The sequence below is a fragment of the Gekko japonicus genome, unplaced genomic scaffold (genome assembly GCF_001447785.1).
Source record: "Gekko japonicus isolate JY-2015 unplaced genomic scaffold, Gekko_japonicus_V1.1 scaffold62, whole genome shotgun sequence".
Classification (NCBI taxonomy): Eukaryota; Metazoa; Chordata; class Lepidosauria; order Squamata; family Gekkonidae; genus Gekko; species Gekko japonicus.
Genome location: NW_015166419.1, coordinates 1,202,980 through 1,230,308, shown reverse-complemented (window position 1 = coordinate 1,230,308; position 27,329 = coordinate 1,202,980). Strand labels below are relative to the sequence as shown.

General features: G+C 43.1%; 1 protein-coding gene across 1 annotated transcript in view; it reads right to left on the bottom strand.

Moving 5' to 3' along the window:
• Positions 1 to 27,319, bottom strand: part of MTFR1L (mitochondrial fission regulator 1-like) — a 31,768-nt gene extending 4,449 nt beyond the window's left edge. The window contains exons 1-7 of the mRNA XM_015411645.1: positions 27,203 to 27,319; positions 22,467 to 22,586; positions 20,849 to 20,947; positions 17,371 to 17,475; positions 15,118 to 15,227; positions 13,899 to 14,110; positions 5,463 to 5,775 (exon numbers count right to left, since the gene is read on the bottom strand). Coding sequence (XP_015267131.1) covers positions 5,463 to 5,775; positions 13,899 to 14,110; positions 15,118 to 15,227; positions 17,371 to 17,475; positions 20,849 to 20,923 — 815 coding nt within the window. The 5' untranslated portion in view covers positions 20,924 to 20,947; positions 22,467 to 22,586; positions 27,203 to 27,319. The remainder of the gene's footprint in view (positions 1 to 5,462; positions 5,776 to 13,898; positions 14,111 to 15,117; positions 15,228 to 17,370; positions 17,476 to 20,848; positions 20,948 to 22,466; positions 22,587 to 27,202) is intronic.
• Positions 27,320 to 27,329: the final 10 nt, after the last annotated feature.

The window sequence follows — 27,329 nt, the reverse complement described above, 5'->3', positions numbered from 1 at the left end:
TGGTGTAGTGGTTAAGTGGGCAGACTCTAATCTGGGAGAATCGGGTTTGATTCCCCACTCCTCCACTTGCACCTGGCTGGATGACCTCGGGCAAGCCGTAGTTCTGATAAGAGCTGTTCTTGGAAAAAGAGCAGTTTCTGTCAGAGCTCTCTCAGCCCCATCTACCTCACAGGGTGTCTGTTGTGGGGAAGGGAAGGGAAAAGAGTTTGTAAGCCGCTCTGAGACACCCTTGGGTAGTGAAGGGCGGGGTATAAATCCAATCTCTTCTCTTCTTCTTCTACTATAGTTATACCCTGTCTTTCTCCACAATGTGGACCCATAGCAGCTTACAGCATTCTCTTCCATTTTATCTTCTTTTTATAAAATCCCCGAAGGGATATTTTTATTTCTGCAATAAACTACAAAACTACAAAGAAAATATTAGGGAGGGAACTACATCTAGGGATAAAGAAAAGATAACCACACTATACTAAAACCCCAAGAGAGGAGATCTTATCCCTGTTGTGTTAATGCTATAAGTGTTAGTATCACAATAAACTTGTAGAGTTCTTGTTTATCTCAGCTTCAATGTTTATACATTAATATGTTAGTTGTTATGAGAGAACTTTCTGATCATCTTCTTGTTCGTCACTTCAAAAGGTTATTATCCTAATCCTTCTGCCTTTACTTTGGCTTTCTGTCTCTAAAGTCATATACAACTCTGGCAGCACCTGCTCCCGTTTCTGCAGCAGAGTCCTCCTCCGTTCCCAAGGTGGCAGAGTCACTAGATTTCGTTTCCTCCTCCTTGGACTCTTCCTCCGTTCCCAACTGTCGCCGCAAAAATTCTTCAGCTTTGAAAGTGGAGTCTATCTTCTCTCTTTTATCGTTGATCTTAAAGATGACACCCTCTGGAATCGCCCACCTATACGAAATTCCATTGGTTTGAAGGAAAGAAATTAAGTCCTTATAATTTTTCCTCTTTTGTCGGATTTCAAATGGAATATCTTTTAAGGTTTTGATGGTTATATTTCCCATTTTCAGTGGAGTTGCTGATGTCGCTTTTAAGATAGCATCTCTGGTCTGTCTTCTTGAGAATCTGACCACTATTTCTCCAGGCAGGCTATTTTTTAAAATATAATTGGAGTATGCCCTATAGGCCATCTCCATTTCTTTTACCAGCTCATCCGCTGTTAAGCCTATTGCTGGAGCGATGATCTCGCTAAGCAACCTCCTCAGGTCCTCCTTCTTCAGGAACTCCCTGGAACCTGAGAATCATGTTAGCTTTTTCCATCTGCAGTTGTAGCAAACAGCTTTCTTGGAAGTTTTGCTTTGTTTCAGCTTCTCCCATTCTTTTCTGCAATTTCTTACTTGTGGTGTCTATCTCTTTACTTTTCTCAGCTGCCTGCTCCACTTTCTTCTCCGTTTCTTTCAGCTGGAACTGCTGAGATGCAAAGTTCTTATTCATCACGGTCGATTGCTGGTTAATACCATCGAGTTGCTCCATCACCGGCTTGAGCATGTCCGCTAGCATTTTAATGACATCTGCTCCCTCTTCCGGTTTTGGGCTCTGGCTGCCCGGCGGTTTCGTTTTCAGCTTTCTTTGCTGGGCCGCCATTTTTTCCAATTTGTTTACAGTTTCTACCGCTTCTCCCCGGCTCGAAAAATCGCCCCACGATGTCAGTATTCAAGTAAGTCTCTCAAAACACACTTGTCGTGTTTCCTCCCCTCTCCCCCTTAGTGTCATTTATCAGTTCATTCGCACAAGAGGCGTCCCTCTTTGCGGTCCACTTTTGCCGGGGGGGGGGGGATCCGCTTTTACAATAATCCGGTTTATTCTGAACTCACGTTCATTGTCGGTCAGTTTCTCTGACCTCGCTCACTTTAAACACCATTCCACTCAATCCCTGGCGCTTGTGCCCAGAGGCCACACAGCGGCTGGACCGTCAGGGCGGAGGGGAGCCTCAATTCTCCGGCGTTCTGCCGTCGTAGAGGCTACCCCTCAAAAGCCCTCTGTCCTGGAGCCTATCGCAAAGGCTCCATGGGGGTGTCACTTGAGGTGGCACCCCTCCAAACCGCTGGTGTGCGGATTGCTCTCCTGCGGTTCAGGGAAAACGTCAGCCATCGCTGCTCCATAAACTGGAAGCTCTCTTCCATTTTATCTTCACAACCACTCTGTGAGGTAAGTTAGGCTGAGAGTGTCTGACTGGCTTATGGTTACCCAGCAAGCTTTCACAAAAGAGTAGGGACTCGAAGCTGAGTATCCCAGATCCTAGCATGAAACTCTAACTGGTACACCACATTGGCTTGCATGGGATAGCTGTTGAACAGTATCAAGCAGCCAGGCAAATAGCATGGTATATTGTCCAATGGTTGTTCCCAAGCCTGCCCCCAGTGAGTCTTCCCTCAAAGGCCAAAACAGACCTGGAAATGGTGCTTCTCCTCCCCCTGCATTGTGCTGAAAGAAACCAAGGCTTCAACTGGCAACACTGTTGTGGTTGCCCAGCAATGGTCACAGAGGGCATTTGTCTTAAAGCTACAGGCACTGCTTCTATCATTGGGGGGTCAGGTCATCCCTGCAGTCCGGTTTTTCATATTTCAGATTTTTCTGCTAACCCTGGGGCTTGTCTCAGGTTTGTACAAAGATCTGCCTTGTCTGTTTGTGGCTCCAAACTTTGGATGTAAGTATCCACAGATTTGGCCGCGTTGAGAATTAGATACATACATAAACATACAGAAGGTCCACAGTTCACACCCCACAGCACCTCAAGTAGTAAGGTTTGTGAAAGACCTTTGTTTGCCTTAGGTATTGGAATGCCAATACCAGTCAGAACAGACAATACCAAGCTAAATGTACTGGTGCTCCAAGGCAGCTTTCTATGTTCCCACCCAAAGGTGCTTCACAGCCACCCTTCTATGCACTGTTTCTTCACAATCAGCACATGTCCAAAATATATACAATGTACAATATTAAACCTTCCTTGCTTGCGTCCAGTATTGGCTATCAAAAAAGTTAAGTTACATCATGATCCCATCATTGTGAAAAGTCTTAAGAACAAACTAAGCCGAGGCTACTTGCTGCAGTGGCCATGTTTTGCATGCATTTCATACACAGGTAGCATTCCCATACAAACGAAGAAGGCCGGAGGGCAAATGTTCATAGAATCATAGAGTTGGAAGGGACCTCCAGGGTCCTCTAGTCCAACCCCCTGCATTACCCTCCCCCTCCACACCCCCAGTGACCGCTGCTCCACACCCAGAAGATGACAAAAAACCTCCAGGATCTCCAGCCAAACTGGCCTGGAGAAAAATTGCTTCCTGACCCCAAAGTGGCGATCAGCATTTCCCTGGGTGTGTAAGAAAGGGCCACGAGAACTAAGCATTGATACAACCCTTCCTGCCCTCCCTCTCATGATCTGCCTAAGTTCACAGAATCAGCAGTGCTGTCAGATGGTCATCTAGTCTCTGTTTGAAAACCTCCAAAGAAAGAGAGCCCACCACCTCTCGAGGAAGCCTGTTCCACTGAGGAACCGCTCTGTCAGGAAGTTAGTATGCCAATAAAAGGTATGACTGACTGTCAGGAAGTTCTTCCTAATGTTTAGTCGAAAACTCTTCTGATTTAATCTCAAGCCACTGGTTCTGGTCCGACCTTCTAGGGCAACAGAAAACAACTCTACACCATCTTCTATATGACAGCCCGTCAAGTACTTGAAGATGGTTATTATATTGCCTCTCAGTCATCTCCTCTCCAGGCTAAACATACCGAGCTCCTTCAACCTTTCCTCACAGGACTTGGTCTCCAGACCCCGAACCATCTTTGGTGTCATTCTCTGTTTGTGGGTTTCCATGAATTTGACTACTGTGGGAAAATGCTGGACTGTGCAGATCTTTGGCCTTATCCAAAAAGACTCCTTTCATGCTCTTACACTTAGTTTCAAAGTCCTACCCCCAGCACATAGACAGTTCACCTCCAACAGTCAGGATCTAGTATCTATGAAGCATTTGCAGCACAGGTTTTTTCGAAAAGCTTTGCTTATTCAGAGGAATAACTATTATCTGCACAAAATGTGACCCAAACTTGCTGGTATAGCTGCAATGCAGACTGTTTTGGACAGATCACAGCTGCCCAGTTTCCTCAGTGTTTTAATAGACCTGAGTCAAGTTAGTAAAACAAATACTATTTATGAACTGAAATGGTAAGTCTCTGCTAATTTTTGCTATATAAAAATGATAAAACTTTGTGCGATTGCCCTTTCTTTAAATAAGATCCTCCACCCATGCCTAAAAAGGTGACTTTGGAAAACTGAACATGGAAGAACTCTGAAATCAGCAATTCAGAAGAGAGCCAAGCTGCACCCTCATGTAAAGAGCTAGTCCCACTTTTGCAAAGAGAATCCAATTCTGGCCTCCAACAAGATTAAAGAAAGGAGGTCTCAGGGATTCTGCCTTCTGCATAAAATTTAGTGTAAAGATTGAAGGGTGGGGGAAACAAATGCAACTGATGCATAACCTGACAATAAAAAATTACAACATATAGATTTTAATTCAATGTTACCATGGTATCATAGCTGCTTACTGCCAAGCATGACAGTCCTCTAATTCAGTTGTATGTTAAATTCATAAGCAATATTGCAATGATTTAAATTATCCTCTTAATGAAGAGAACTTCCAGAACAGCACTGGCAAGAATGTCTGAACTCCTTGTCAAACGTCTGCGTCTCACTAGCACAGCTACATGTTATAAGACTATGGAGTCTTTGTGTCTAGAAGTCAACTGAACTCTTGATTACACCAGCTGATCGAAGTCCAGAATTTTACATTCATGAACAGAACAATGCTTAATGGATCTTTTGGTTCTAACAAGCAGTGCATGAAATGAACAGGGCATCCGGAGATAACAGGATGCAGACAGACAGCCAAAGCTGGGGCAGCATCTCTGACATTCAGTCTTGTTTTTAACCACCCTACATCTGCTTCAGCTGCCAAAACACTCATAGTGTCCATTGCTTTAGGCTCCCCCAGCCACAGGAGAAAAGCCTAGATATATATTTATTGAATTTTTAAAAACATGCACACTGCCTTTCCTCTTGGTGGTTTACCTGACGCAAGCTTGCAAATAGCCACTAGCCCAATCAACCCCACCATCTAAGAACTGCTTCCAAATGAACAGACTGAAAAGCTTTACAAAAATCAGTTCGTTCTTTTAGGCTCACAAATGGCCATGACAGGAAAGTGTAGGCAGGCAAGCTAAACAAATGATCTGCTGTTTAGCAAACTTTGTGAACTTAGTCCCCAAACTGTAAAGGGCAGGCTTTTAAAAGCATGTCTTGCAAGGACTCTAACAATGCAGCAGAAGCACTTTGGAACTGAAAATCTTCATCAGATCTCTAAAGACCAGTAGAAGCACCTTCAAAGCAAGCAGCAAGCTTCCAATCAGAAAAGAAACAAGACATTTAGGGATGGAAGGGGAAAAAAAAGAAACTTACAAGTCTTTGTTCTGTTTCATCCTATGAATGTCTTTAAGAATGCCCATCATGTCTGCAAAACTGCTGGCCTTTGACAGAGACACAGAATCTTCATCGTCGGAATCCTTTGGGTCGGCTTTACAACATTCAGAGGTTGCAGAACAAAGCAAGGAAACAGATGGAAGCTCTGGACTTTCTAATTCTGCCTCCTCCTCTGTTATATCACTAATGACAAAGGAAGTTGTAGATTGGAATGAGGATCCAAAACAAGGTAAGGGAGAAGATACATTTGAACTTCCTGGAGATAATAAATCTGGCGTTAATGAAGAGGAAGCTGAAAAAAAGAGAACAATACACATGGATGTAAACCTAGTGCCAAATCAGTTTTGTTTATTTGCATTCTGTGCAGCGGAACACAAGGCAAGCTCTGGAACAACTCCTGAAAGGGGGGGCTGAACCCCCCATATTATAGGCTCGCCCTCTGACCCTACAGGTCAAATCAGGTTTTTTAAAATGCTGATAGGCAGCCCCAGGGTGACTGCAGTGAAGATCAGTGAAGAGGGAATTTAAGCCTTTCTTCCCATGATTGTCACGATTTAACACATATCTCCAAAGAGTGAATTATTCCTTGGGGCATTTGTGGGGGAAGGAATATGCAGCCACAGATGCAACACTGGTCATTCCTGAATAGTGTTCCAGTGCAGTGCATACAGAGAAGGAAGCCCAAAGGGTGGGTGCACTTCCTTTAGGTAAACACAGTTTCTTTCTCCAGACCATTAGTTGTAACAAACCTTCCAGTAGGAAATCAAATTCTGATGCAGATGGTAGTGATTAGATTTTAGGGAACAGAGAATGTCCACTGCTAATACAGATCATTGTAATGAGATCTAAACTCAGTCCAATTCCATCCAGTGTAAATATCTATTAGACACTGAAGAGCACAGTGGGCTGGATCCAGATTACGTTTCCCATCAACGGAATGGAAAATGTCCTGCCTCTCCCTTTCCCCACTGCTGTCCATTGATCTCCACGCAATGATGCTCCTCGGATAGGGAACCTGAGGAACAATGTGAGGGAAGTTTGCAGCAGGAAGGCGGAATTAGTGGAAATTTCCAACTCAGTGCGCCTCCAACTCAGTGGAGCATTCAGTACCCCATCTGGTAGTGGCCAGGGGGAAGCACAGCCACATTAAAAGTGCAATCCAATGCAGAGTTACTGCAGTCTGAGGCCATCAAAATCAATGGGTTCAAACAGCAGTAATTCAGCACAGAAATGCACTATAAGTGCAGTGATGCAAAGATTCATTGAGCACCAAAATATATGGGCACAACTCTGGAAATGAAATACAGCTGCGTCTAAGAAAGAATGGCTGTGACCTGGTTTTGGTCAACTGCTGAGGCAAATCCCTAATCATCATCATTTCAAGGCAAATTTAGACACTGCTTTTTACAAATTTCTATAATTAGTCAAAAAGTAATTGCATATTGGAATGCTAATTCTGGAACTATACTAGCTCAACAGCACACACAGCTTTATCTTGTGTCTTATCCAAAAAAACCCAACTGAGCAGGTGACAGAAACCAATGACTGCATACACTCCTAGCATCTGAGAATTCTCAGGACTCTTTCATAGCACAAAGGCATCTAAGGCCAGACCATGCTAAAATGCATGCAAAGAAAATGTAAGCTAAAGCACAGCAAGAAAATAAGTTGATATAAATGGCAAAAGAGAACAATTGTTTTTTAAAAGTACAGTGTGGAAATGGGTTGTATGTCTTTTAAGTACTGATTCATCCAAGAGACTTTACAAAATGAGAACAGATACAAAAATGCATATTACAAACAAGTTCTAAAATCATTTCTTCTCCAATGGGTCACTTCACTAACTCTAGCCACTATTAAATGTTTATAAAAAATATTCCGCATCCAATGCAATAATCAATCCAATGCATGTTCTTTCCTTCTTACCCTTGCCTATGTCTTCCTACCCTGTCTTTACTGCTTCCTTCATGGTGATTTCTAAGACTGTAAAACTATTTGAGGCAGGGCCCCATTTTTGTTTGTAGCTCTAAAGCTCCATGCACATGCTCCAAAAAATAAGAACACAAGGCAAGCCAGTTATTAAAATCCAGCTCTATACAACATTTAAACACTGGAATGCAGAAGCTCTAGCACTTTAGGCATAGCTGTTTATAATTTTTGTGGCTTGAAACAAAAAAAAAGCCCCCTTTGCATGTATGAACAGACATTGCATGGAAATTGTGTGAAATTTCATCCATAACATTTCTTTCATTTGTCTATCTTCTAAAATGCTACAAGTGGCATTCATCTCATAAAAGATCAAAATATTAGAAATGTAGTGCAAAAAACCCCCAAACCCAGCTGGTATAAAACCCCACTCAGTCTTTGTCTGTAATGAAGCAATGTTTACAGCCATGAAAAAGAGGTAGAATTCAATTAAAAATCTAGGCTTTGAATCTTCCTCCTGTAAAATGGGCAAAAAAGTGCTCAGGCAACACAGTACCAAGGTCACATTCCAAAAAGTCCTGCTTTTTGTTTCTAAATAGTCATACACACCAGATTGCTCCAGATTTTAAAGGACATGGGCTATCTCTTCTAGGATGCTGGATTTGCGTGTTTCACAGTTTCATCAGTGCTAATTAAATCACAAATTGTTATTTCACCTACCTCTAATAAGTTGGGCTGACATGTCTATTTATACAAATGATTGGGGAGGCATTTGCATTTTATCATACTTACTATTCCTTTTTAAAAAACATTTTTATTGCTTTTTATCTCTACACACGACAGGGTATAGGGGAAAGGAATATTCTACACTAAAATACAGAGTAAGCAGGGATAAAAAAAAATTCTAAAGTTCGGTTACCTAACGTTTCCTCATTATTTAGTTTTTACATAATTGGAGATTAAAAGTTAATATTTCTACCTTAAACAGTACAAACAAAATGAGCTTTAGATACTTACTATTCCTTACACTTAGAAATAACTGACATCACCCCCTATACTTATAGGAACTTGTGTATCCTAAAGATTCCCAAAACGCACCTTTAAAGAAAATTTTACTTCAGAAGCAAACTGCTAGTTTTGGAACATACAAGATTAGCCAAAGAGTGAGGATCCACTTTGGGCTCAGGAGTGACTTTTACACACACAGAAGCTCAAATCTTGGTTGCACAGTATAATTTACTAATTTTGAGAACAAAATTCTGCCAGTTTATAGACGTCAATGGCTGGGAACAGTTGGCCAGTATGCAATCACCTAAGCACAACATCTCCAAAAGACAAGTGGAGGAGGAGTAAGCAATCTCTGCAAAAGAATACACAAGGCAAGTGAGGATTAGAGAAGCCATACTATTTTTGCAACCAAAGATGACCAGCAAAAGGCATTAACATCGTGTTTCAAAAAGGGCAAGGTCTTAAGAAACAAAAGTTGCTTGGCACTACAAAGCCATACAAAAGCTATTCAAACACCTCAGAAAATACCAGATTGTCAAAACTCCCAGCTAGTTTACAGGGACATGCTATGTACACGTGGATGGGTGAAGAGTGGGGCAGGTTCCAGATTTTGGGAGGCCCCAGGCAGCAAGTACCCAGGGCCTCCTCTGCCCATCACAAGGACTCCTCCCATGCCTTCCTTCCCAGAAGTACATGGTATAAGTATATAAAATATAAATTTTAGATAAAAATCTGGAGAAGTTTCCCATCATTCCTCCAGAAGAACGAAAGAGCCCTGCTGGATCAAACCAGTGGCCCATCTAGTCCAGCATCCTGTCTTACACAGTGGCCAACCACTTATTCTGGCCAAGGCCTTCCTCTGATGTTGCCTCCTGACACGGCTTTCAGAGACTGACTGCCCCTAAATGTGAAGGTTCCCTTTAGTCACCATGACTAGACCTATCTTCCATGAATCTGTCTAACCCCCTTTTAAAGTTGTCTATGCCTTTGGCCATCAATTCATCCTCTGGCAGCAAATTTCACATTCTAATTACCCTCTGTGCAGAGTAGTATTTCCTTTTGTCCATCCAAATTCACTGGATGCGCTTGAGTTCTAGTATTTTGGGAGAAGGAGAAAAAATTCTGCCTACTCTCTGCGCATAATTTTATAAACCTCTATCATGTCTCTCCTTAAACATCTTTTTTCTAGAATGAAATGTTTCAGACTCTTCAGCCTTTCCTCATAGGGAAGGTGTTCCAACCCCCTAAACCAGTGGTTCTCAACCTTCCTAATGCCGCGACCCTTTAATACAGTTCCTCATGTTGTGGTGACCCCCAACCATAAAATTATTTTTGTTGCTACTTCATAACTGTAATTTTCGTTGCTACTTCATAACTGTAATTCTTAACTCCAAACAGCCCCGTTGCCAGAGCGACACGTAGCGTCATGTCCTGGCGATGGCGGGTGCAACGTGTCTCACCGTCCCCGCGGCAGGGATTCTGCAAAGAGATGCGATCCCCTGCCGCAATTTGGCGAGACTTGGGAGCCCTATCCTAAGAGCATCGAAAATTTGTGTTTTCCGATGGTCTTAGGCGACCCCTGTGAAAGGGTCGTTCGACCCCCAAAAGGGGTCGCGACCCACAGGTTGAGAACCGCTGCCCTAAACACTTTGGTAGCCCCCCCCCCAGAACTCTTTGCAGCTCTGCAATGTCCTTTTTGAGGTACAGTGACTGGAGCTGCATGCAGTACTGCAAACGAGGCTGCACCTTATCATAGACAATTCAGGCCCCCTCCTATTCTGGAAAATAAAGTATTGAGGCAGGCACCACTCCTTGATTTGTCCATCTTACCACCAGGGCCTCCTGTTACTGTGTCCGAGTTTGCTGGATAAGCCTCCAAACTGTCTAGTAAATATCTTCTGTGCAAGCTGTAGGATCGGGAGGCTTTCAATCATGCTATCCATCCAGAGCAAGCAGGCTTTCGAAAAGGGCAAAATACAACCAATCACTCCCTAGCTTTTTACTACCTAACCCCACAAAGCACCAAGGGCCCCGACTAAATGATTGTAGATTTAACAGCTGCCTTTGATTCAACTGATAGAAAACAACTCTGGCTGAAATTGGCAGGTATAAATATCGACAAGTGTTTTTGTTACAGGAACTCCACACCAACATCTTCCCTAACATAAAGGTGGGCACCACAGGCTCCCTAACTCTGTAGATCCCAGCTGAGGTTATCAGAATGATATGGTTCTGCTGTCTCTCAAATGCATATGCCTTCAACAGATGCTACATAAGCTAGGCAACTTCTACAAAGAATAGGCCTTAAACATTAACCATGCTAAGATTAAAGTGATGGCCTTTAGAAAAAGGGCTCATAAATTTAAGTGGACCATAGATGGTTTGGAAACAGACAAAAATAACCTTTGAATATCTTGGGGTAACCTTTCGTGAAACCCTGTCTTGGAGGGCTCGTTTGCTGATTACTTGATATACAGTTTTAAGAAGAGTTTAAAGAGAATTTTAGTCGTACCCAGAAGCACCCCACTGGCTTTGATGCGAGCAGAACTTGGTTCACCTTCAGGCAAGGCTTGCATACATGTTGTCATGCTTAGATTTTGGGGGAAGTAAAGGAATGACACTACCAGTCTATTCGGCAGGCAGTGTCTTCCAATGATGCAGAAAGATGCTTCTCGTCTACCTTGCTACAACAATATCCTCCACTACTACTCCATATCTGATGATATCCAGGGTGCCCCCATGGCCAATGCCAACATTCAGGCCTGAGTGTTCACATATGATGCTGACACAGAGAGACAATCTACAACTCCAAATTTTCTCCCTGGTTTAAACTGATTAAAAGGGACCACATCAGAGCCTCCTGTCCAGCATCAACCTTCACAATGTCACAATAGCATCTACATCTATTCTGTTCCAGACCACGCCAACAGCACTCTTTGCTCGTCACTGCTCCCGGAAACGGACTGCTTTGCATTTATGTATTTGCGGAGCTCTGGTTCTGGAGGATCTGTCTCATTATATTCTGTCTTGTCCCCTTGATGCACAGCCTAGAACCAAACGTTTGACACAATTCTTGAAAGGCTTACACTCTTCCTCAGAAGCAAAACAGCTTGTTTCCCTTCTCTGGGATACTGGTTCACTCGTTTCATGCAGAATGTCGTTTGCTTTGGCGATCACAAAAATACCGGCTAAAGTTGTATCTGGAGGGTGAAAAGTTTTTTTATTTGATAAGCACCTTCAGGTAGGGTTATTTTAACAATGGCCACGGGCACACGGGCAGGAAAATCCGGGGGGGGAAGCGTGGCTGTTTGCCCTGGGGCAAAATAACGCACGGTTGCGCCAGCAGGCGTACAATGGAGGTCCCGTGGAGGTCCCGTGGTAGGGGGGAGGTGCCGAGCACACCACAATCCTGCGCTGCGGCAAAGAAGCGGTGTGGCGTGGCAAATGGGTGTTTTTTTCTCCGGACACCAAAGTGTGCGCATGCCTCATTGGATGCTCGTGCGCATCCCATGGACAGTTGAAAAAAAAAACTTTATACGAGGGGGCATGGGCGGGTGCCGGAACTACCACCGGAAACGCGATCAGACGCCCGCCCTTGCCCTGCGGTTACCGGAAACTAGTACCTCCGAGGTACTAGTTTTTAACCGCACATCTTCTGCGGGAAGCCTCGGGTTTGCCATGGGAGCTCTACGCTTCCCAGATGTGGCGGTGAGATCGCGCCCGGAAAATCCACCTATCTTCCGTCTCTCTAGCGTGCCTAATGCTCCATGTGACCACGGCCAATGTTCTTTATTATTTGTGGTTTATGTTCTATTTGACTGGCCACTCAACTGCTCACCCCTAGTTCTAGATCGTTCATGAACAAATTAAATAGTACTGGCCCCAATACTGATCCTTGCAGGACCCCACTGCTTACTTCCCTCCACTGAAAGAACTGTTAACTTATTCCTACTCTTTGCTTCCTGTTGTTTTTTAATCTGTAAGAGGACCCATCCTCTTATCCCACTGACCGATTAGCTCAGTCAGAAGTCTCTGGTTAGATGCGTTGTCAAAAGCCTTTTGAAAGTTCACGTACATAATGTTTACCGAGTAACCTTATCTTCTGCTCCTGGGTAAACTCTACAAATGTGTGTGTGTGGGGGAATACTGATAGATCTCCGCTGCCTCAACCATAGGCCTGGTGAAACATCTCCTTTGAAGTCCTGGCCTTTAACTTCCTGCCTGGTGGTGGTGGAGAGTGCTGTCAAGTCACAGCTGAGTTATGGTGACCCTGTGGGGTCTTCAAGGCAAGAGACAATCAGAGACGGTTTGCCATTACCTGCCTCCACGTCATGGCCCTGGTATTCCTTAGAGATCTCCCATCCAAATACCAGCCAGCGCTGACCCTGCTTAGCTCAAGAACATAAGAACATAAGAGAAGCCAATGTTGGATCAGGCCAATGGCCCACCTAATCCAACACTCTTGTCACACAGTGGCCAGAAATACCAGTGCCATCAGGAGGTCCAGCGGTGGGGCCAGGACACTAGAAGCCCTCCCACTGTGGCCCCCCCCCAAGCACCAAGAATACAGTGCATCACTTGCCCCAGCCTGAGAGTTCCTGTCTATACCTTGTGGCTAATAGCCACTGATGGACCTCTGAAAAAAGCCCATCTCCCCCCCAACCACAGAGGGTTATCCTTGGTACAGGAGTATATGAGTTCATCATCCGAGGAAGGGGTCTCTTCTAAGAGATCACATCCTTCCTCATCAGCCTGATGCCCTCCAACACTGAGACTCTCAATCTCCACAAAAATAGAGGAGCTGTCAGCACAGGAGTGGGACTGTTCTAGAAGGTCCCTGAAGGTTTCATCCAGAAGCCTCCAACACCCCCCCCCCCGCTTCTTCACCAGAACGCACAGCAGGCTATCGGTGCTTCCCAGGTTAACCCCCTGGGAGTTCAACAGCCAACTTACTAGTAAGCACCAAAACAGAACTTCCAGTGAGTAGGCAAGCATTGTTTAGAAGGTGAATTGTATTTTCTCCCAAACCCTTCTCTTTCACTTTTGTTTGCAAATCCAGAAGTGTAATTTTCAGGTTGCTAGCTTGTTTGTAGTATTGTGGAAGGTTAAGTTACATTTTCTCCTAAGGCTATGAAACAATTTCATTTTACAGTTCCACCCATCGAACTTCTTGCTGTAACACTGGGACTTCATATTTTCTGCTATACCATTTCCCACTGGCATTGTAATAGTGCTAATTTCCAACATTACAGTTTAGGGAGTTGTCACTGAAAGCATCAGGATTCTGTTCCAGGTGGTCAGCCATGTCGGTCTGTAGCAGTAGACTAAATTTAGAGTCCAGGTATGAGCTTTTGTGAGCATGCACACTTTTCTTTCTTTTTAAGTGTGCATGCACACGAAAGCTAATAGCTTGAATAAACCTTTGTTGGTCTTAAAGGTGCCACTGGACACTTGTCCATCAGGATTCTGTGTTCTTCTTACCCGAATCTGCAGCTACAATTTTCGCTATCTGACTCCGCAGATGACTCAGCTCGTCCTGGAGTTCTGTGGTCCGACTCAAGGCAGGTAAACCTGGTTTCTTCAAAGCCAGCAACTTTTCTTCTTGCTTTCTCAAGTTTGGGACAGAGGCATTCCGTTGTATGACAAAGAATGGGCTGGGCTTCCACTTGTGCTTTAGAGGACGAGAGTCTGTCCTGGAATTCAGAAACCCAAATGTTCCAATAAAATTCAACCCAGCAGGTAAACGTTTTTTAAAAGCACCCCACAGTTGCTGTATCATACCATGCTTGCTAGTTGAAGAGAGTAGACTGGACTTATACCCTGCCCTTCACTACCTGAAGGAGTCTCAGAGCTGCTTACAATCTCCTTTCCCCTCCCCTCCCCACAAAAGACACCCTGTGAGGAAGGTGGGGCTGAGAGAGCTCTCTCAAGAACTGCCCTTGAGAGAACAGCTCTGAAAGAACTTATGACTGACTCAAGGTCACACCAGCAGCTGCACGTGGAGGAATGGGGAATCAAACACTGTTCCCCCAGATCAGAGTCCACACTCTTAACCCCTACACCAAACTGGCTCTATTATCGCTTCCCTCACTGCTACCTTAAACAGTAATTTCCCATGGAAGCATTTGCTGTACCATAGTGTACAACTCAGCCTCATTCATCAAGCTGCCTGACACACCCTTTAAAATATCTGTTACCTAACCTGCAACCCTTGAGTCTGTGTCAGTTCCTCTCCCCTCAAAAGATTTATTTTCCATGTGTGGTTCTCTCCATTCAAAAATCCCCTACAGCATTTTATGAGAGAGAGTGAGTTTATTTTTAACTTTTTTATTGTCTCTTCATGACGGATCTACTGAAGGAAAGGCATCTCCTCAACCTCCATGTTCCAGACCATATGTGACTGTTCCTCTGGAGCAGCTATAATCACTGGTTACTACACAGGTGTTTTTTAAAAAGTAACTGCAGCAGTTGCTTTAAATTAAGCTACTTTTTAAACAATTACATCTTTAGATATATCCAAGAACAGGCTTCTGAACCTTGCAGTATATTCTGCTTCTCTCCTGAAGCCTGGGATGGCACTTACCCAGAAAAAGATACTGGAGTGGGAGGGTAGACAGCAGACCAGCTCTGATGACTGCCCGATTTATAACCAGTAAGTGAAGTCAACAGGCATCAAGAACAGAAAGAAGAAATGCTGTACCTGACTCTAGCGTATGTTTCTTCATCATCTGAAGCTATCCATGCAACATCTGCCAGGGTGGGAACAGGGGGGGTGTCATTTAAATAGAGATCTGAAACATTTGGTAGAGCCTTGAAAGTGTGTTGTGGAAGAGAGAAAAAGAATAAAATTACTGGGTGGTTCCACAAAAGTTTGTTCTCACATTATAAACCAACTTCTTGTGAATTTGGGAGACATTAGGGATGTAAATTATTAAACATTTTAAATTACCAAAAATTCATTTACCAATCTCTAAAATGTCTAAACAACAAGACCAATAATGAGGAGGGATCTGTTATTGACAGTCAAGAGAAAAACACAGCAGATCTGCAGGGTTGATCACACTCCCTGTATTGTTTAAAGAATAACTTTTCTGATAGTTTTAAAAGGTTGCTTTTTCAAAACAAAATCTACATCCCTAGGAAACATATGGATTTGTTCATTATACTGAAAGTCATTATGGACCATAGCTAACATGCACAAACATAAACAGGACGTACTCTTCATTTTTCTGAAGCATCAACACAGGGCTTGATCCCTTCTTAGAAAGTCTTGAAAACAAATTTCAGCCAAACTCAAGTGCCAGTATATTCATTGTTCAAGTTTATGATCAAGAGGCTACTGTGTGCGTGTGATTACATACATAGTTCTCAACTCCCAAAGTGTCTGTATGGTTTAGCAGGAATCAAGAAAACCCAGCACTGTAAACTGTGACTACAGAGCCAAGTATTTAAAGGAAGGGGAGGCAGTCAGTCAAACACAGAACCAACTGCTTCACTGCCTTCCTGAAAGCCTGTCTCAGAAAATGGAGAAACTGGTAAAATATTAGGTTCTACTCCTTCAAATCTAGTGATTCCTTATGCCAGCACCAAGTGATCAGAAAACCTTGGCACCATAGTTCAGTAGAGGCAGGGAATTGAGATCTTCTAGAAGTTTGATAAATGTAGGTCATGCACAGCCTGATTTTCCAAGATATCTATGGTGACCAAAACTCAAAATATCCATAAGTTAACTTTGCCACTTTAAAATCTTATTGTCGGTTTTCACAGTCCTGAGAATAATATTGTGGTTTGTACCTGCACTTTACACACACATGCCATTATTATTAGCTTTTTATCAGTGTTTTATCTGTGGTATTAATTGCTTTAATTATGTGTGTTTTGCTGGTTTTAATGGTTTTTAAGATGGGATTTTATTATGCATGATTTTAATTTGTAAGCTGTCTTGGTGGCCCTTATGAGAGCAGAAAGGTGGGGCATAAGTTCTGTAAATAAAATAATACATAAGGGCATTCTTGGTGGTCAAGCAGCCAAGGTCCTCAGCCTCGTGTTTTGTCCCCGGTAGCCAATAAATGTAAGCTTTTGTGCACAGCCAGGGTTGCCAGGGGACTGCTAGTTTTTGCTTTCACAAGGTATCAGAGCTATCCAGAAGTGTTTCTAGGATGCACCTGATTTCCTAAGCTCCATTTTTTGTGTTTGTGCAAAGATCTGAGTTAACACAAAAAACAATGTTAACAGTATATATTTTATTTATCTACTGCATTTCAGTTGCACCCTTCTATCAAGGTATACAGGGCAACATGTGATATTTAACCACAATGAATCTATAAACAAAAAACAGAAGCAGCAGCTACACAGCAGCATGAAGCATATAACCCTTCAGAAAAGAAAACAACAAGAAAACCAATAAAATGCAAGCAAATAAGAAATTCAATACAAACCTGATAAAAATTAAAACCCACCAGAGCAAAATCAACAATATATTTTTAAAGGGCGACAGAGAGTTGGTTTGCACCAAAGCATGTAAACTGTGTAACTGCTGCAACTCAACTACATATTAAACTGCAAAATAGCCTTCTTCTTTTTTGCCGTCAAATTGCAGCCGACATAGGGCCACCCTGCAAGGTTTACAAGGCAAAAGATGAACGGAGGTGCAACCATAAACTTACTTGGTTGTCTCCCAAGTATTAACCAGGGTGGACAATGCTCAGCTTCTGCGATCTGATGAGACTGGTCTAGCCTGGGCCACCCAGGTCAGAACAAAAAAATAGCCCTAAGCTTTCCCAAAAATAGGACTGAAAGTGGCAGAGGCAACCTTGAACCACTGGGAGGATTCCCATTCCAGGCATACCCCCCTCCTGCACTAAAGAGCAGTTTTCATTTTTAGCCAATGCACATGGCTGAACAATAGTAAATGGCCATTTACAGCTCCACAGGGTGAATTGCACCATTTTACCTGAAAGCTTGCTCTAGGACACGGTTTTAAAGGCAGATTTGTCCCGATCCTTCTGACAAAGCTGCGTGACGAGCCATGAGGTTTGTTCTGCCAAATTGGGATAGTCTGAGGGTTGACAAAACATTTAGTGATATTTTTAGTACAGTAATCATTTCTTAATTACCTTTATACATTAGAATTCCCCAAACACCGCAAAACCTTCACTCTGGCCCATGTTAATGTCCTTTGATCTGCCCTTCTAGAAGGGAGATATGCACATATTCCTTATGTACAATGTCTCTGCGCATGTCAGTCTGGAATGGTCGAAACAATCAAACATGTCCTCTTACACTGCTGATTTTACCAGGACATTTGGAATACGTACATTACTCCAACTCTGTCCAAATACCCAGGCAGATAAAATAATTTTTATACTCCTCTTCTTCTTGCTGATCATTTTAAGAACATACGATCTCTGCTCCATATGTTTAATAAGAACATAAGAGAAGCCAATGTTGGATCAGGCCAATGGTCCATCCAGTCCAACACTCTGTCACACAGTGGCCAAAAATACCAGGTGCCATCAGGAGGTCCATCAGTGGGGCCAGGACACTAGAAACTCCCCCACTGTTGCCCCCCAAGCACCAAGACAGAGCATCACTTGCCCCAGATTTCCTATCTATACCTTGTGGCTAATAGCCACTGATTTTAATGAAACTACCCTTATGGCAGCAAGATTCTGAGCTCTGGCATGTTCAACAAGGCAGAAGATAAGTATTTTATTATTATTAATTGCATATTTTCTGTACAGAATATCTATTTTATGCATCCTATGCGTATTATGTATTTTTGATATTCTTGACTGCTGATCTCAGATCACAATAATAACAAACTAAGCTGAGTTCAACTAGTACATTAATAACAGTTACTATTTTTTTAAAAAAATGAATGCCTCTTAATTTTGTGCATTTGATAGGCCCCAGTTCAGAGAACAATAGACAAAGCAGTCAGTTGCAGTCTCGTGGCTGTGTTTATCGTGGTCACGGTGCAATGGGAGCGATCTGAAAATTCAAAGCTGGAATGCAAGTGGGGGTGGGTTGGGGAGAAACCTGGTGAATTAAATGTTAGGCAAGGGGAGAAGCAATAGGAGTACCAAGATGTGGTCCCTCCAGACCTCTGTGCCAAGCACACAGACAAATTAATGCGCGCCTTCCCCCTATGCTATGGTATGTTGTGGCCCTGGCCCTCCCTCCTGCTATGCAAGATGCTGGGAGTTTTAGCCGTGCTCCGATGGACTTGAATTTTAACTGGTTTATCTATATGGAATTTTAACTGTTTTATATATTGTATGCACTTTGTGCCTGTGTAAGCCACCCTGAGCCCGTTCACGGGGAGGGCGGGGTATAAATATAATAAAATAAATAAAATAAATAAATGTTGCCCCCCCCCCCCCATCATCAGAAAGAAGATTTCTCACAAGTCTCTGTGAATAAATAGTAAAAAGTGAGGCATCAGTAAGAAGATTTTTCACAAGTTTCTGTGAATCAATATTAAGAACTTATGGAGCCTGAAGAATTCAAAACACACAATTATAGATTTAAAAAAAACAACAACCCTGAAAGATTAATATGATGTAGGAAGAACTCTGAATTCTCACCACAAAGGAAGCCTACCATGTCGACCCAACTTTTAAAGTTGCTGAAGTTGTGACAGTCATTTTGTATGAGATAGACTGAACATCTGCTTAATCCATTAAGAAAATCTGTGAACAGCTGGTACTATAAATAATACCTCAACATTCTCTGGGGCCTCCTCAGCCACCTGCCAGTTTGTCTCTTACAATTCTACATTATCTTTCAGGCAGCTTACTGGTCCTCAAGGCTGCAAAAAGGCATTTTAGTAACATAAAAGTCAACAGTCAGAAGATTGATTCAGGGCCAAAATCAACATATTTCAAGATTTAAACCCAAGTATGTAAACTTAAAATGCAGTAAAAAAGAAAGAAAGAAAAAAGAATCAGAACAAAAATAATTTACAGCTCACTGTGCCTCCCCTCCACTTTCCCCATCCTCATGCTCTTGGCTACTCTTTATTTTTAATCAGAACAGTTTTTAACTTTCTTCAAGAAGGACATTTTGCTGGCATACCAGCTGCCCAAGATGTAGATCAGGCTGGATGGAGCAGTAAACGGCAAACACCCACTTCCTGCCAACACAAAGGAGTGATTATTCGGCAGGGCTGGCAAAAACTTAAGCAAAAACTCCCTCCATTCAGTGAAGGCCCCACAGCTGCTCCCCACTTCACCAGCCAAGCCTCAGGCCAGGGTGTCCACTCTGCCTTCTACTTTTTTAGACAGTTAATAGAAAAAGGCCACCAGGGTCAGATATAGAAAGTAGCATCATATAAGTGAAAGGCCAGGGGGAGAGTAGGGTTTTCCCCCAGAAAGCATTTAGGGAGCAGAATCTCCTAAAAATCTTCTGCCTTGGTGCCAATCTAGTCCTCATGCCCACTTATAGCCCTGATATGTTGCTGCCTCATTGACATTTCTTCTTTGAACTTCTTGGGCTTTCGCTGTAGCCCTGTACACGTTACAATGAATACATGTTCATCCTGCCTGCACATGTGTCCATCTGTCTGTCTGAAACAGTCAACAAGCATTGACTTTAAAAATGAAACCGGGGACCAGGACCTGAGTCAATGTGGGGTATATGTCACATGTTAAGCTGTATATGCATTGACTGTAACATAAGAATTACTCAAAACACATACAAAGAACGATCAAGTCTACACTGTACGTGGCTTGCACATACATTTACTGTAACTTGTGAACCGGGCTACTGTGAACTAATCTACTCAGGCTAACATCATGATACCATGTAACCAATCAGATCTGGCTACATGACATCATCATTAAGGACCAGTCACATTACTCTAAGAGGTGTTTGGGGGGGAGAAAATATTTGAGGAAACTGGGACAGGGTTCCCTGTTCTGGTCATACTGTGGTACAACAAGAAGCACAAGTGACGATCACACAGGCAATGAAGGCACATTCTGTACTCCGCAGAGCACCCACCCCCACACTTCCCATCTCACCCCCCATAGCAAACGCTTTTGCAGAGCTCCTAAAAATTTTCAGAAATTGGGGGATTGTTTTCATGACTTGTGAATACTTTAGTCAAAAATGCCACACATTTTCAGTATATGCCTGGGGGGGAGGGAATCTATGAGCAGGCAGATTGTAGTTTTCACATGCATATTCTGAACACAAAAGGAAAGGTGCCATCTTTAAAAATGCCCAAAAGACTTAGAAGAATTTACTCCTACTTAAAATGGATGGAATCTGTCAAGTTTTCCACCCAAGAGGAGGTATTGAAACAGTGTGGAAGGCAAGCTAATTGAAGGAGGCACAGTTTCAATGTCTCATGTAGATCAGTGAGATTTCAAACCAAAAATGTACAAAGTTCTCCCAGAATATTTCGTAATTACCACTGTACTTACTGAGTCTTCTTCCATCTCAGACCAGACAGGAAGTACAAGTAAATCAACAGCCAAAACTGCAGCTCCACAAATCATTCAGCAGCTTCATAGTACTGCAACCTTTGAAAAAAAAAATTGTTTGCTCATTGTTACTAAAATGTGGGCAAAATCTGTATTTGTTAACTTTAAAGGGACTGAGCAGCTATACCATCCTTATGAAGAATCTTAGTTATAAAATAGGTAGTTATATAGCCTGCACTCCAGTATTTAGCCACCTCATTGTTCCAGACTGTGGGGCCAAGAAGACAAACTAAAAATTGTGTTGTCCAACAACACAGCATTAATGCACTCTGCAGAAAGTATTCCTGGCAAGTGCACATCCTCCATCAACTCTAATGCAACTGATTTCCCATGGTAATTTGCTCCACTGTCCTGATTTTGCTACTGTTTAAAAATGTTTCTTTGCTATAGTCGTTATTTATTAATTAATTATTAAATTAGGTTTAATAGGCCGCCCTTCCCTGCAAGCAGGGCTCAGGGTGGTTTACAAAAGAGCAAGTACAATAAATAATTCAATTTAAAACCAACTTTAAAATACCCATAACACATCAGCAAATAAAACAATACACTTCGCAAGATGGCAGAAGAGAGATTTTAATTTCCACAGGCCGCCTGGGGAGGGAGGGGGTTGCAAGGGTGGGGTGTGCTTGAGAGTGCCAGATGTTATATTGTCCCATCACCTGGCGGAACATCTCTGCCTTGCATGCCCTGCGGGAAGGGCGTGGATATTCTCCGGCAGAGAGTTCCACCAGGTGGAGGGCCAGGGCCAAAAAAGCTCTGGCCCTTGTTGAGGACATGCCAACACACAAAAAAACCACTGTGATAAAACTGACAATGACACATTTAATAATTCTGTGAGCATCAATTTGTGAAGCCAGATCTTTTGCAGGCTGTGGACCACGAGAAAGTTCTTATTCCCGGAGCATAATGCAGTACTAAGTATGCAAGCCATAGGGTGGTTCTTTAAACAATGAGCTTCAGGTGAGCTTCAAATATGATAAAAGTATGTTTGACCTTGTTCCCTGCCATCCGATATCCCCCCCATCACTGAAAAGCTGGAAGGAGGGCTCTCCCCTACAGTTGGCTCCAGACAGGATGCAGCAGCTGTGGTTCCTGTCTCTCCCTTTTCAAGGCCTCATTTACAGAATTACACTTTTCCAAGTCCACTGACTGAGAGAGACTTAAAAAGGTAAAGGTTCCCTTGCTCGAAAGCCAGTCGAGTCCAACTCTAGGGTTGTGGTGCTCATCTCTGTTTCCAAGCCGAAGAGCCAGCGCTGTCCGAAGACGTTTCCGTGGTCATGTGGCCGGCATGACTAAACACCAAGGCGCACGAAACGCTGTTACCTTCCCACCGAAGTGGTACCTATTTATCTACCTGCAATGTCTTGCTTTCGAACTGCTAGGTTGGCAGGAGAGAGAGACTTAGAAGGGTGTAAATCTGTTTAGGATGACAGCGTGGGTTACCCCTTTGACCAGTTAAACAGAGATAAGAAGCATTACAGAACGCACAGATTATGAATGATATTGCAAAAATATGGCATTCCCTTTTCATGTCCCCCCTCCTCAACCTGAAACTTACAGGACAACCAGAAGGGGCTCAGCTATTCCTGATGTTGTCTGATGTTGCGTTTACCACGAAGGGAGGAAGAATATCAATGGTCCAACACTTTGTAGCTGTACCAGCGTTGATTTGCTTACTCTGAAGAAGGAAAACAGAAGTACTTAAAGAGACATAGGTACTGAGATGGAGTATTAAACATAGGTACTAAGTTTTCAAAATAGCAGCTGATACAACCTGAGGCAAGTGCAGCATTTCACATATATATGCCCAGCTTTGTGAAATGTGTTATGAAATACGTTTCAGTTTTCTGCTTCTGGTGTAAATGATCATTCAATTCCTATGATAAACCATAAAATTACCAATCACAAGTCACCAAGTTGGGGTGAGGGTGTGGCTGAATGGCACAGCACAGTTTTTTTATGAAGTTCTCAGGTTCAAACCCATGGCATCTCCAGTTAAAGGTTTTCAGAACTGGAAGAAAACTTTCTTTGGGACCTTGGAGAGCTGCTATGAATCCAAATAGGCAATACTTTCAGGACCCACAGCTAAGCAACGAAGTACACGCTTCCAGGAAGGTTTTACTTTTATTGAAAAGCCATAGATGCGATAACATGAACACTGTTAGGAATGGCGGGATACCTGTGCGCATAATAGGATAAAGGGCATTCGTATGTGCCCCCCCAGCAATCACTAATTAGGTGTGCACCTGTGTGTGGGATACTGCTGGTCTCTCTAATGGTTGCGAAGCTGGGAACAGAGAAGCTCCCACGGACAATAGACACCACATTCTCCACCAGTACAACATCAAAGATAAGCATTACAGCTCTGAAGCAATTATGTGCATGGGAAGGAATGCAAAGCAATTAGAAAACATCTCTACACTCATGGCAGCGTAGCTGACAAATACTGGGCTACACAGGCCAGTGGCCTGACTCAATATACACCTGCTTCATTTCTCCTACTGGACACCTACTGTTTTCACTTTGGAGATTTGTCCTGGTAACATATTTGTAAGCCACTTCGCTATTCCCAACCCCTCAAAACAAGGATGGCTTCTAAAGCCTACTTTTGACACTTACTGGGAGAAATTATGAATATGCATGATACGCAAGCAGATAGCAAAGTATGAATATTCAAAGGACATCCAGCCCCAGCCCAAATGACTTCTCTTCTATTTGTACCAACAACAGCTACAAAACAGAATGTCACAGAGATTATACACAGCTTCTCTTGAGCAAAAAAAGGGGCTCTGTGATCTAACACATTAGTGGTATAGGCACTGCATCAATTGCTAGCTCCCAGTCTCAGTTTACTCACATAAAAGAGAGGCGCAACCAACGACATCATAAGTATAAAAGATAATTGTAAAGCAGATGCTCTTGTACAGCAATATTACTAGAACAAAGTTCAAGTCCAGTGGCACCTTTAAGACCAACAAAGTTTTAGGTATAAGCTTTCGTGTGCATGCACGTTTAGTTAGTAAGGTTTTTGAATAAGCTCTTCTACCGTGTTGGACAATGACTTCCTATACAATGCCTCATTTTACTGCCTCAAAACCTTCTAAAGTAAGAAAGCCAGCCAAGACACTTGCTGAGCAGCAACTAGTCTAATAAAAAACTTAGGAAGCCCAGTCTCCGGTAGCCTCCTCTGGTGCAAGCCAAGGACAAGACACTGGCACAGGCAGGGCAATGGCATTGCAGCTCAGATAACCAAGAGCACGCCTAACAGCGAATGGTTCTTTGAGAAGTCACTCAGCCAGAGTGGGAGATTATCTGTACCCAGCTGCTTACAGAGTATAAGGAAACATTAGCCTGACACTGAAGCTTGCAGCTTGTCAAAAAGAGAAGAGAAGTCAAAGCAGGATTTTTACAGTGTCAGCATTGGCAGATCGTAGATTAAAATCTATTGCTAAGGAAAACTGGGCTGCTATCTCAGCTGAAAAAGAACCAGCACTCCATTTACATTGCAAAGAGAGCAAATATATGGTTGTGTGCTTGGGAAAGGGAGGGGAGAATAGAAAAAAAACAGGCTATATTCTCCAAGGGTCCCCCCCGCCCAATATGTAATGAACCAAACATATAGTTTCCCATGAAAAATAAAACTCCCCCCCCCCGAGATATCTGCATAATATAGTTTTCTGACACCCCTCCCAAAAAAGCAACAGCTCCCTTGCCGATCCTAGGTGAACGTTTCTTTTAGATTAAGTATCATTGCCAAACAACTCTATTTAAAGAGACACTGACAGCCTAGCAAAGTTTACTAATAGTAAACATGCAACTAAGAAAATCCAAAAAAGTGCTGAGAATTGAATTTAAGAGATAATTCCCTGTGTGTTCATTTTTCTGGTTCAAATTTGCAGAAGCCGCTTCCTTACTGCTCTATCAGAGTACATTTTTATCCCATTGCTCCTCCAAGCACTGCAGATTTCCTCACGAGAGAAGGAAAAGAATTCTGGGCAACATGCACAGTTTTCCCCCTCTTCATTTTATTCTCACAACAACTCTGTGGGGATAGAGCCCCACTGCAGTAATCTAATTTAAATGTAACCAGGACATGTACCACAGCGGCCAGATCTTTTCTGCCCAGGAAAGGCCACAGCTGGGCAGCTCATTAGAAGGCACTCTTGGCCACAGCTGCCACCTGCTTATCCAACAGTAGGCCTGGGTTCAAGAGCACCCCCAGACAATGGATCTGCTCTTTCAAGTAGAGTGCAACTCCATCCAGAACAGGTGACACCTCAAATCCTAGGTCAGACCTTCCACCCACTAATCGCAGTTTTATCTTGTCATGATTAAGCTTCAGTTTATTAGTCCACATCCATTCCCTGGGATCATCTGGAAATGCGAGACAGAGCTCAGTGTCATCAACATATTGGTGAGGACACAGCCCAAATACCCAGATGACCTCACCCAGCGGTTTCATGCAGAAGTTAAAGAGCACAGGGACAAGATGGAACCTTGCAGGAGCCCACAGGTCAAAGCCCAGCACCACATTCTGATACCTGCCCTCCTCTGTGCATCTCTTGCCTTGAAAACCCTACGGGGTCGCCATTAAGTTGGTAGTCACTTGACAACACTTTCCACCACCAGTTCAACAACAGAGAACTGGGTAGCACAAGGAGAAATTGCTCAGAGAGAGATATAAAACCTTGCTGGATTAATATGAAGGTGCCAGGGCCGCCACACTGGTGATTCCCCCCCAGCACAAAGTAGCACCCTACCACTACTCTAGAAGTCTACAGACCAAAAGACTTCTAGTCCTCAAAGACTGCAGTACATTATGAATCCAAAGACACATCTGATATTTAGGGCGTGCGCAAAGAACTTAAGAAAGGAGAAAGTAAAATAATAAATAAATTAAAGGTATACCGCAGTTGTAAGAAGAATGGCCGTAAGGCACCACTCATTCCTGTTTCCACCTCAGAGGAAGAGAAAAAAGATGGGAGAGAATACCACCAAGCCTCCAAGCTTATATATGCTGACTTTGGAAGAAAAGCCTACTGAACTTGGTAGAAATTTTTTTCGGAGTAAATGTACAGAGGCTTAGCTGGTATCAACATCCTACTCTCTAAGCAAGATTAGGAGTTGTGTCTTCACCATCTCAAGAAAACTACAAAAAGAAAAAAGAAAAAAAGAAAACTGCTACAAATGTTCTCAGCAATGGACAATTAAATGTGAGGAGGAGAAGAGAGCAAGAGTACAAGAAAGAATGGAGGAAGCAAGAAGAATTCTCTTTACAAAATGGAAATAACTGGCATGATAGAATGAAAAGAAAAAAAATAACCCTTACTACTTGCTAGCATACAAACACCTCAGTTCAGTCTAATCCCCACAACCCTACTCCATTAACACCACCCTTCCTATTACAGCAACCACCCCGTTCTCTTTCATGTACCAGTTTCTTACATTTTTTTTAAAAGGACCTATAGGACCTTAAAGACTTAAATGCAATCCTGTGCATTGTTACTGCAGTCTAAACCTGTCGATTTCAGTGGGCTCAGACTGGCATAACAAGATTGCACTGTGACATAAGTACCCATGTTGTTAATTTGTACTGAAGAATATTAGTAATAATTTATAAAGATGACACGTTTATTTCAGGGGGTAGTCCTGTTAGTCTACTGTGTCACTTTAAAGACTAGCATGAACTTTGATGAGACAGAGCTAACTTCTTCAGATGCAATGAAGAGAAAATTCACTTCCATTTGTGAGCTCTAACACACAAAAACTTACGCTGGAATAAATGTTGCTAGTTCCTAAAGTTTACTTAAGCATTTACTTTTTATGTATTTATTTTTGTTGCAACAGACTCAAGACGCTGGAACTTGCATAGGAAAAAATGCTGGGCAGCTGCCTTGATCTAGAACCATTTCCTCACGTTACACAAAAACCTGATACGCAGGCAGCAGGGGTGGTGGCGAATTCATCATAGTTAAAAGGAAATACACTCTGCACTTACTCAGAGGGCACCGTAACCTATTCCGCTTTATTACGGTCCCTAAAGCGGCCGCCCTGTACTATTGGGCAGGACACTGCGAGCCACCGCTTTATTTCCTAACAATGACCAATTTGGTCATAATAAAGCGCCTGGGCAAGGCAGACACTGCGCAGGGACGCAGATCACAGCGGTACAGGGGGGCGGATACAAACCATGTCCTCAGAGCAGCGTCCCACCCACCCCCGACCCCATTCACGCGCTCACCCGACACGCCCACCACTGCACGTTCCCTTTCCTTCCCATCCCCCACCCCTTACCTTTCCAACGACCTGCAAACCGCCCCACCCCTGATCAACTGCCTCCGACTTCGCGGGGCCGACCCGGACGCGGAAAAAGCCCCCTGAATCCGGCAGCCGCTTCCCAGCAGCCCCGCGTCGCTCTTCC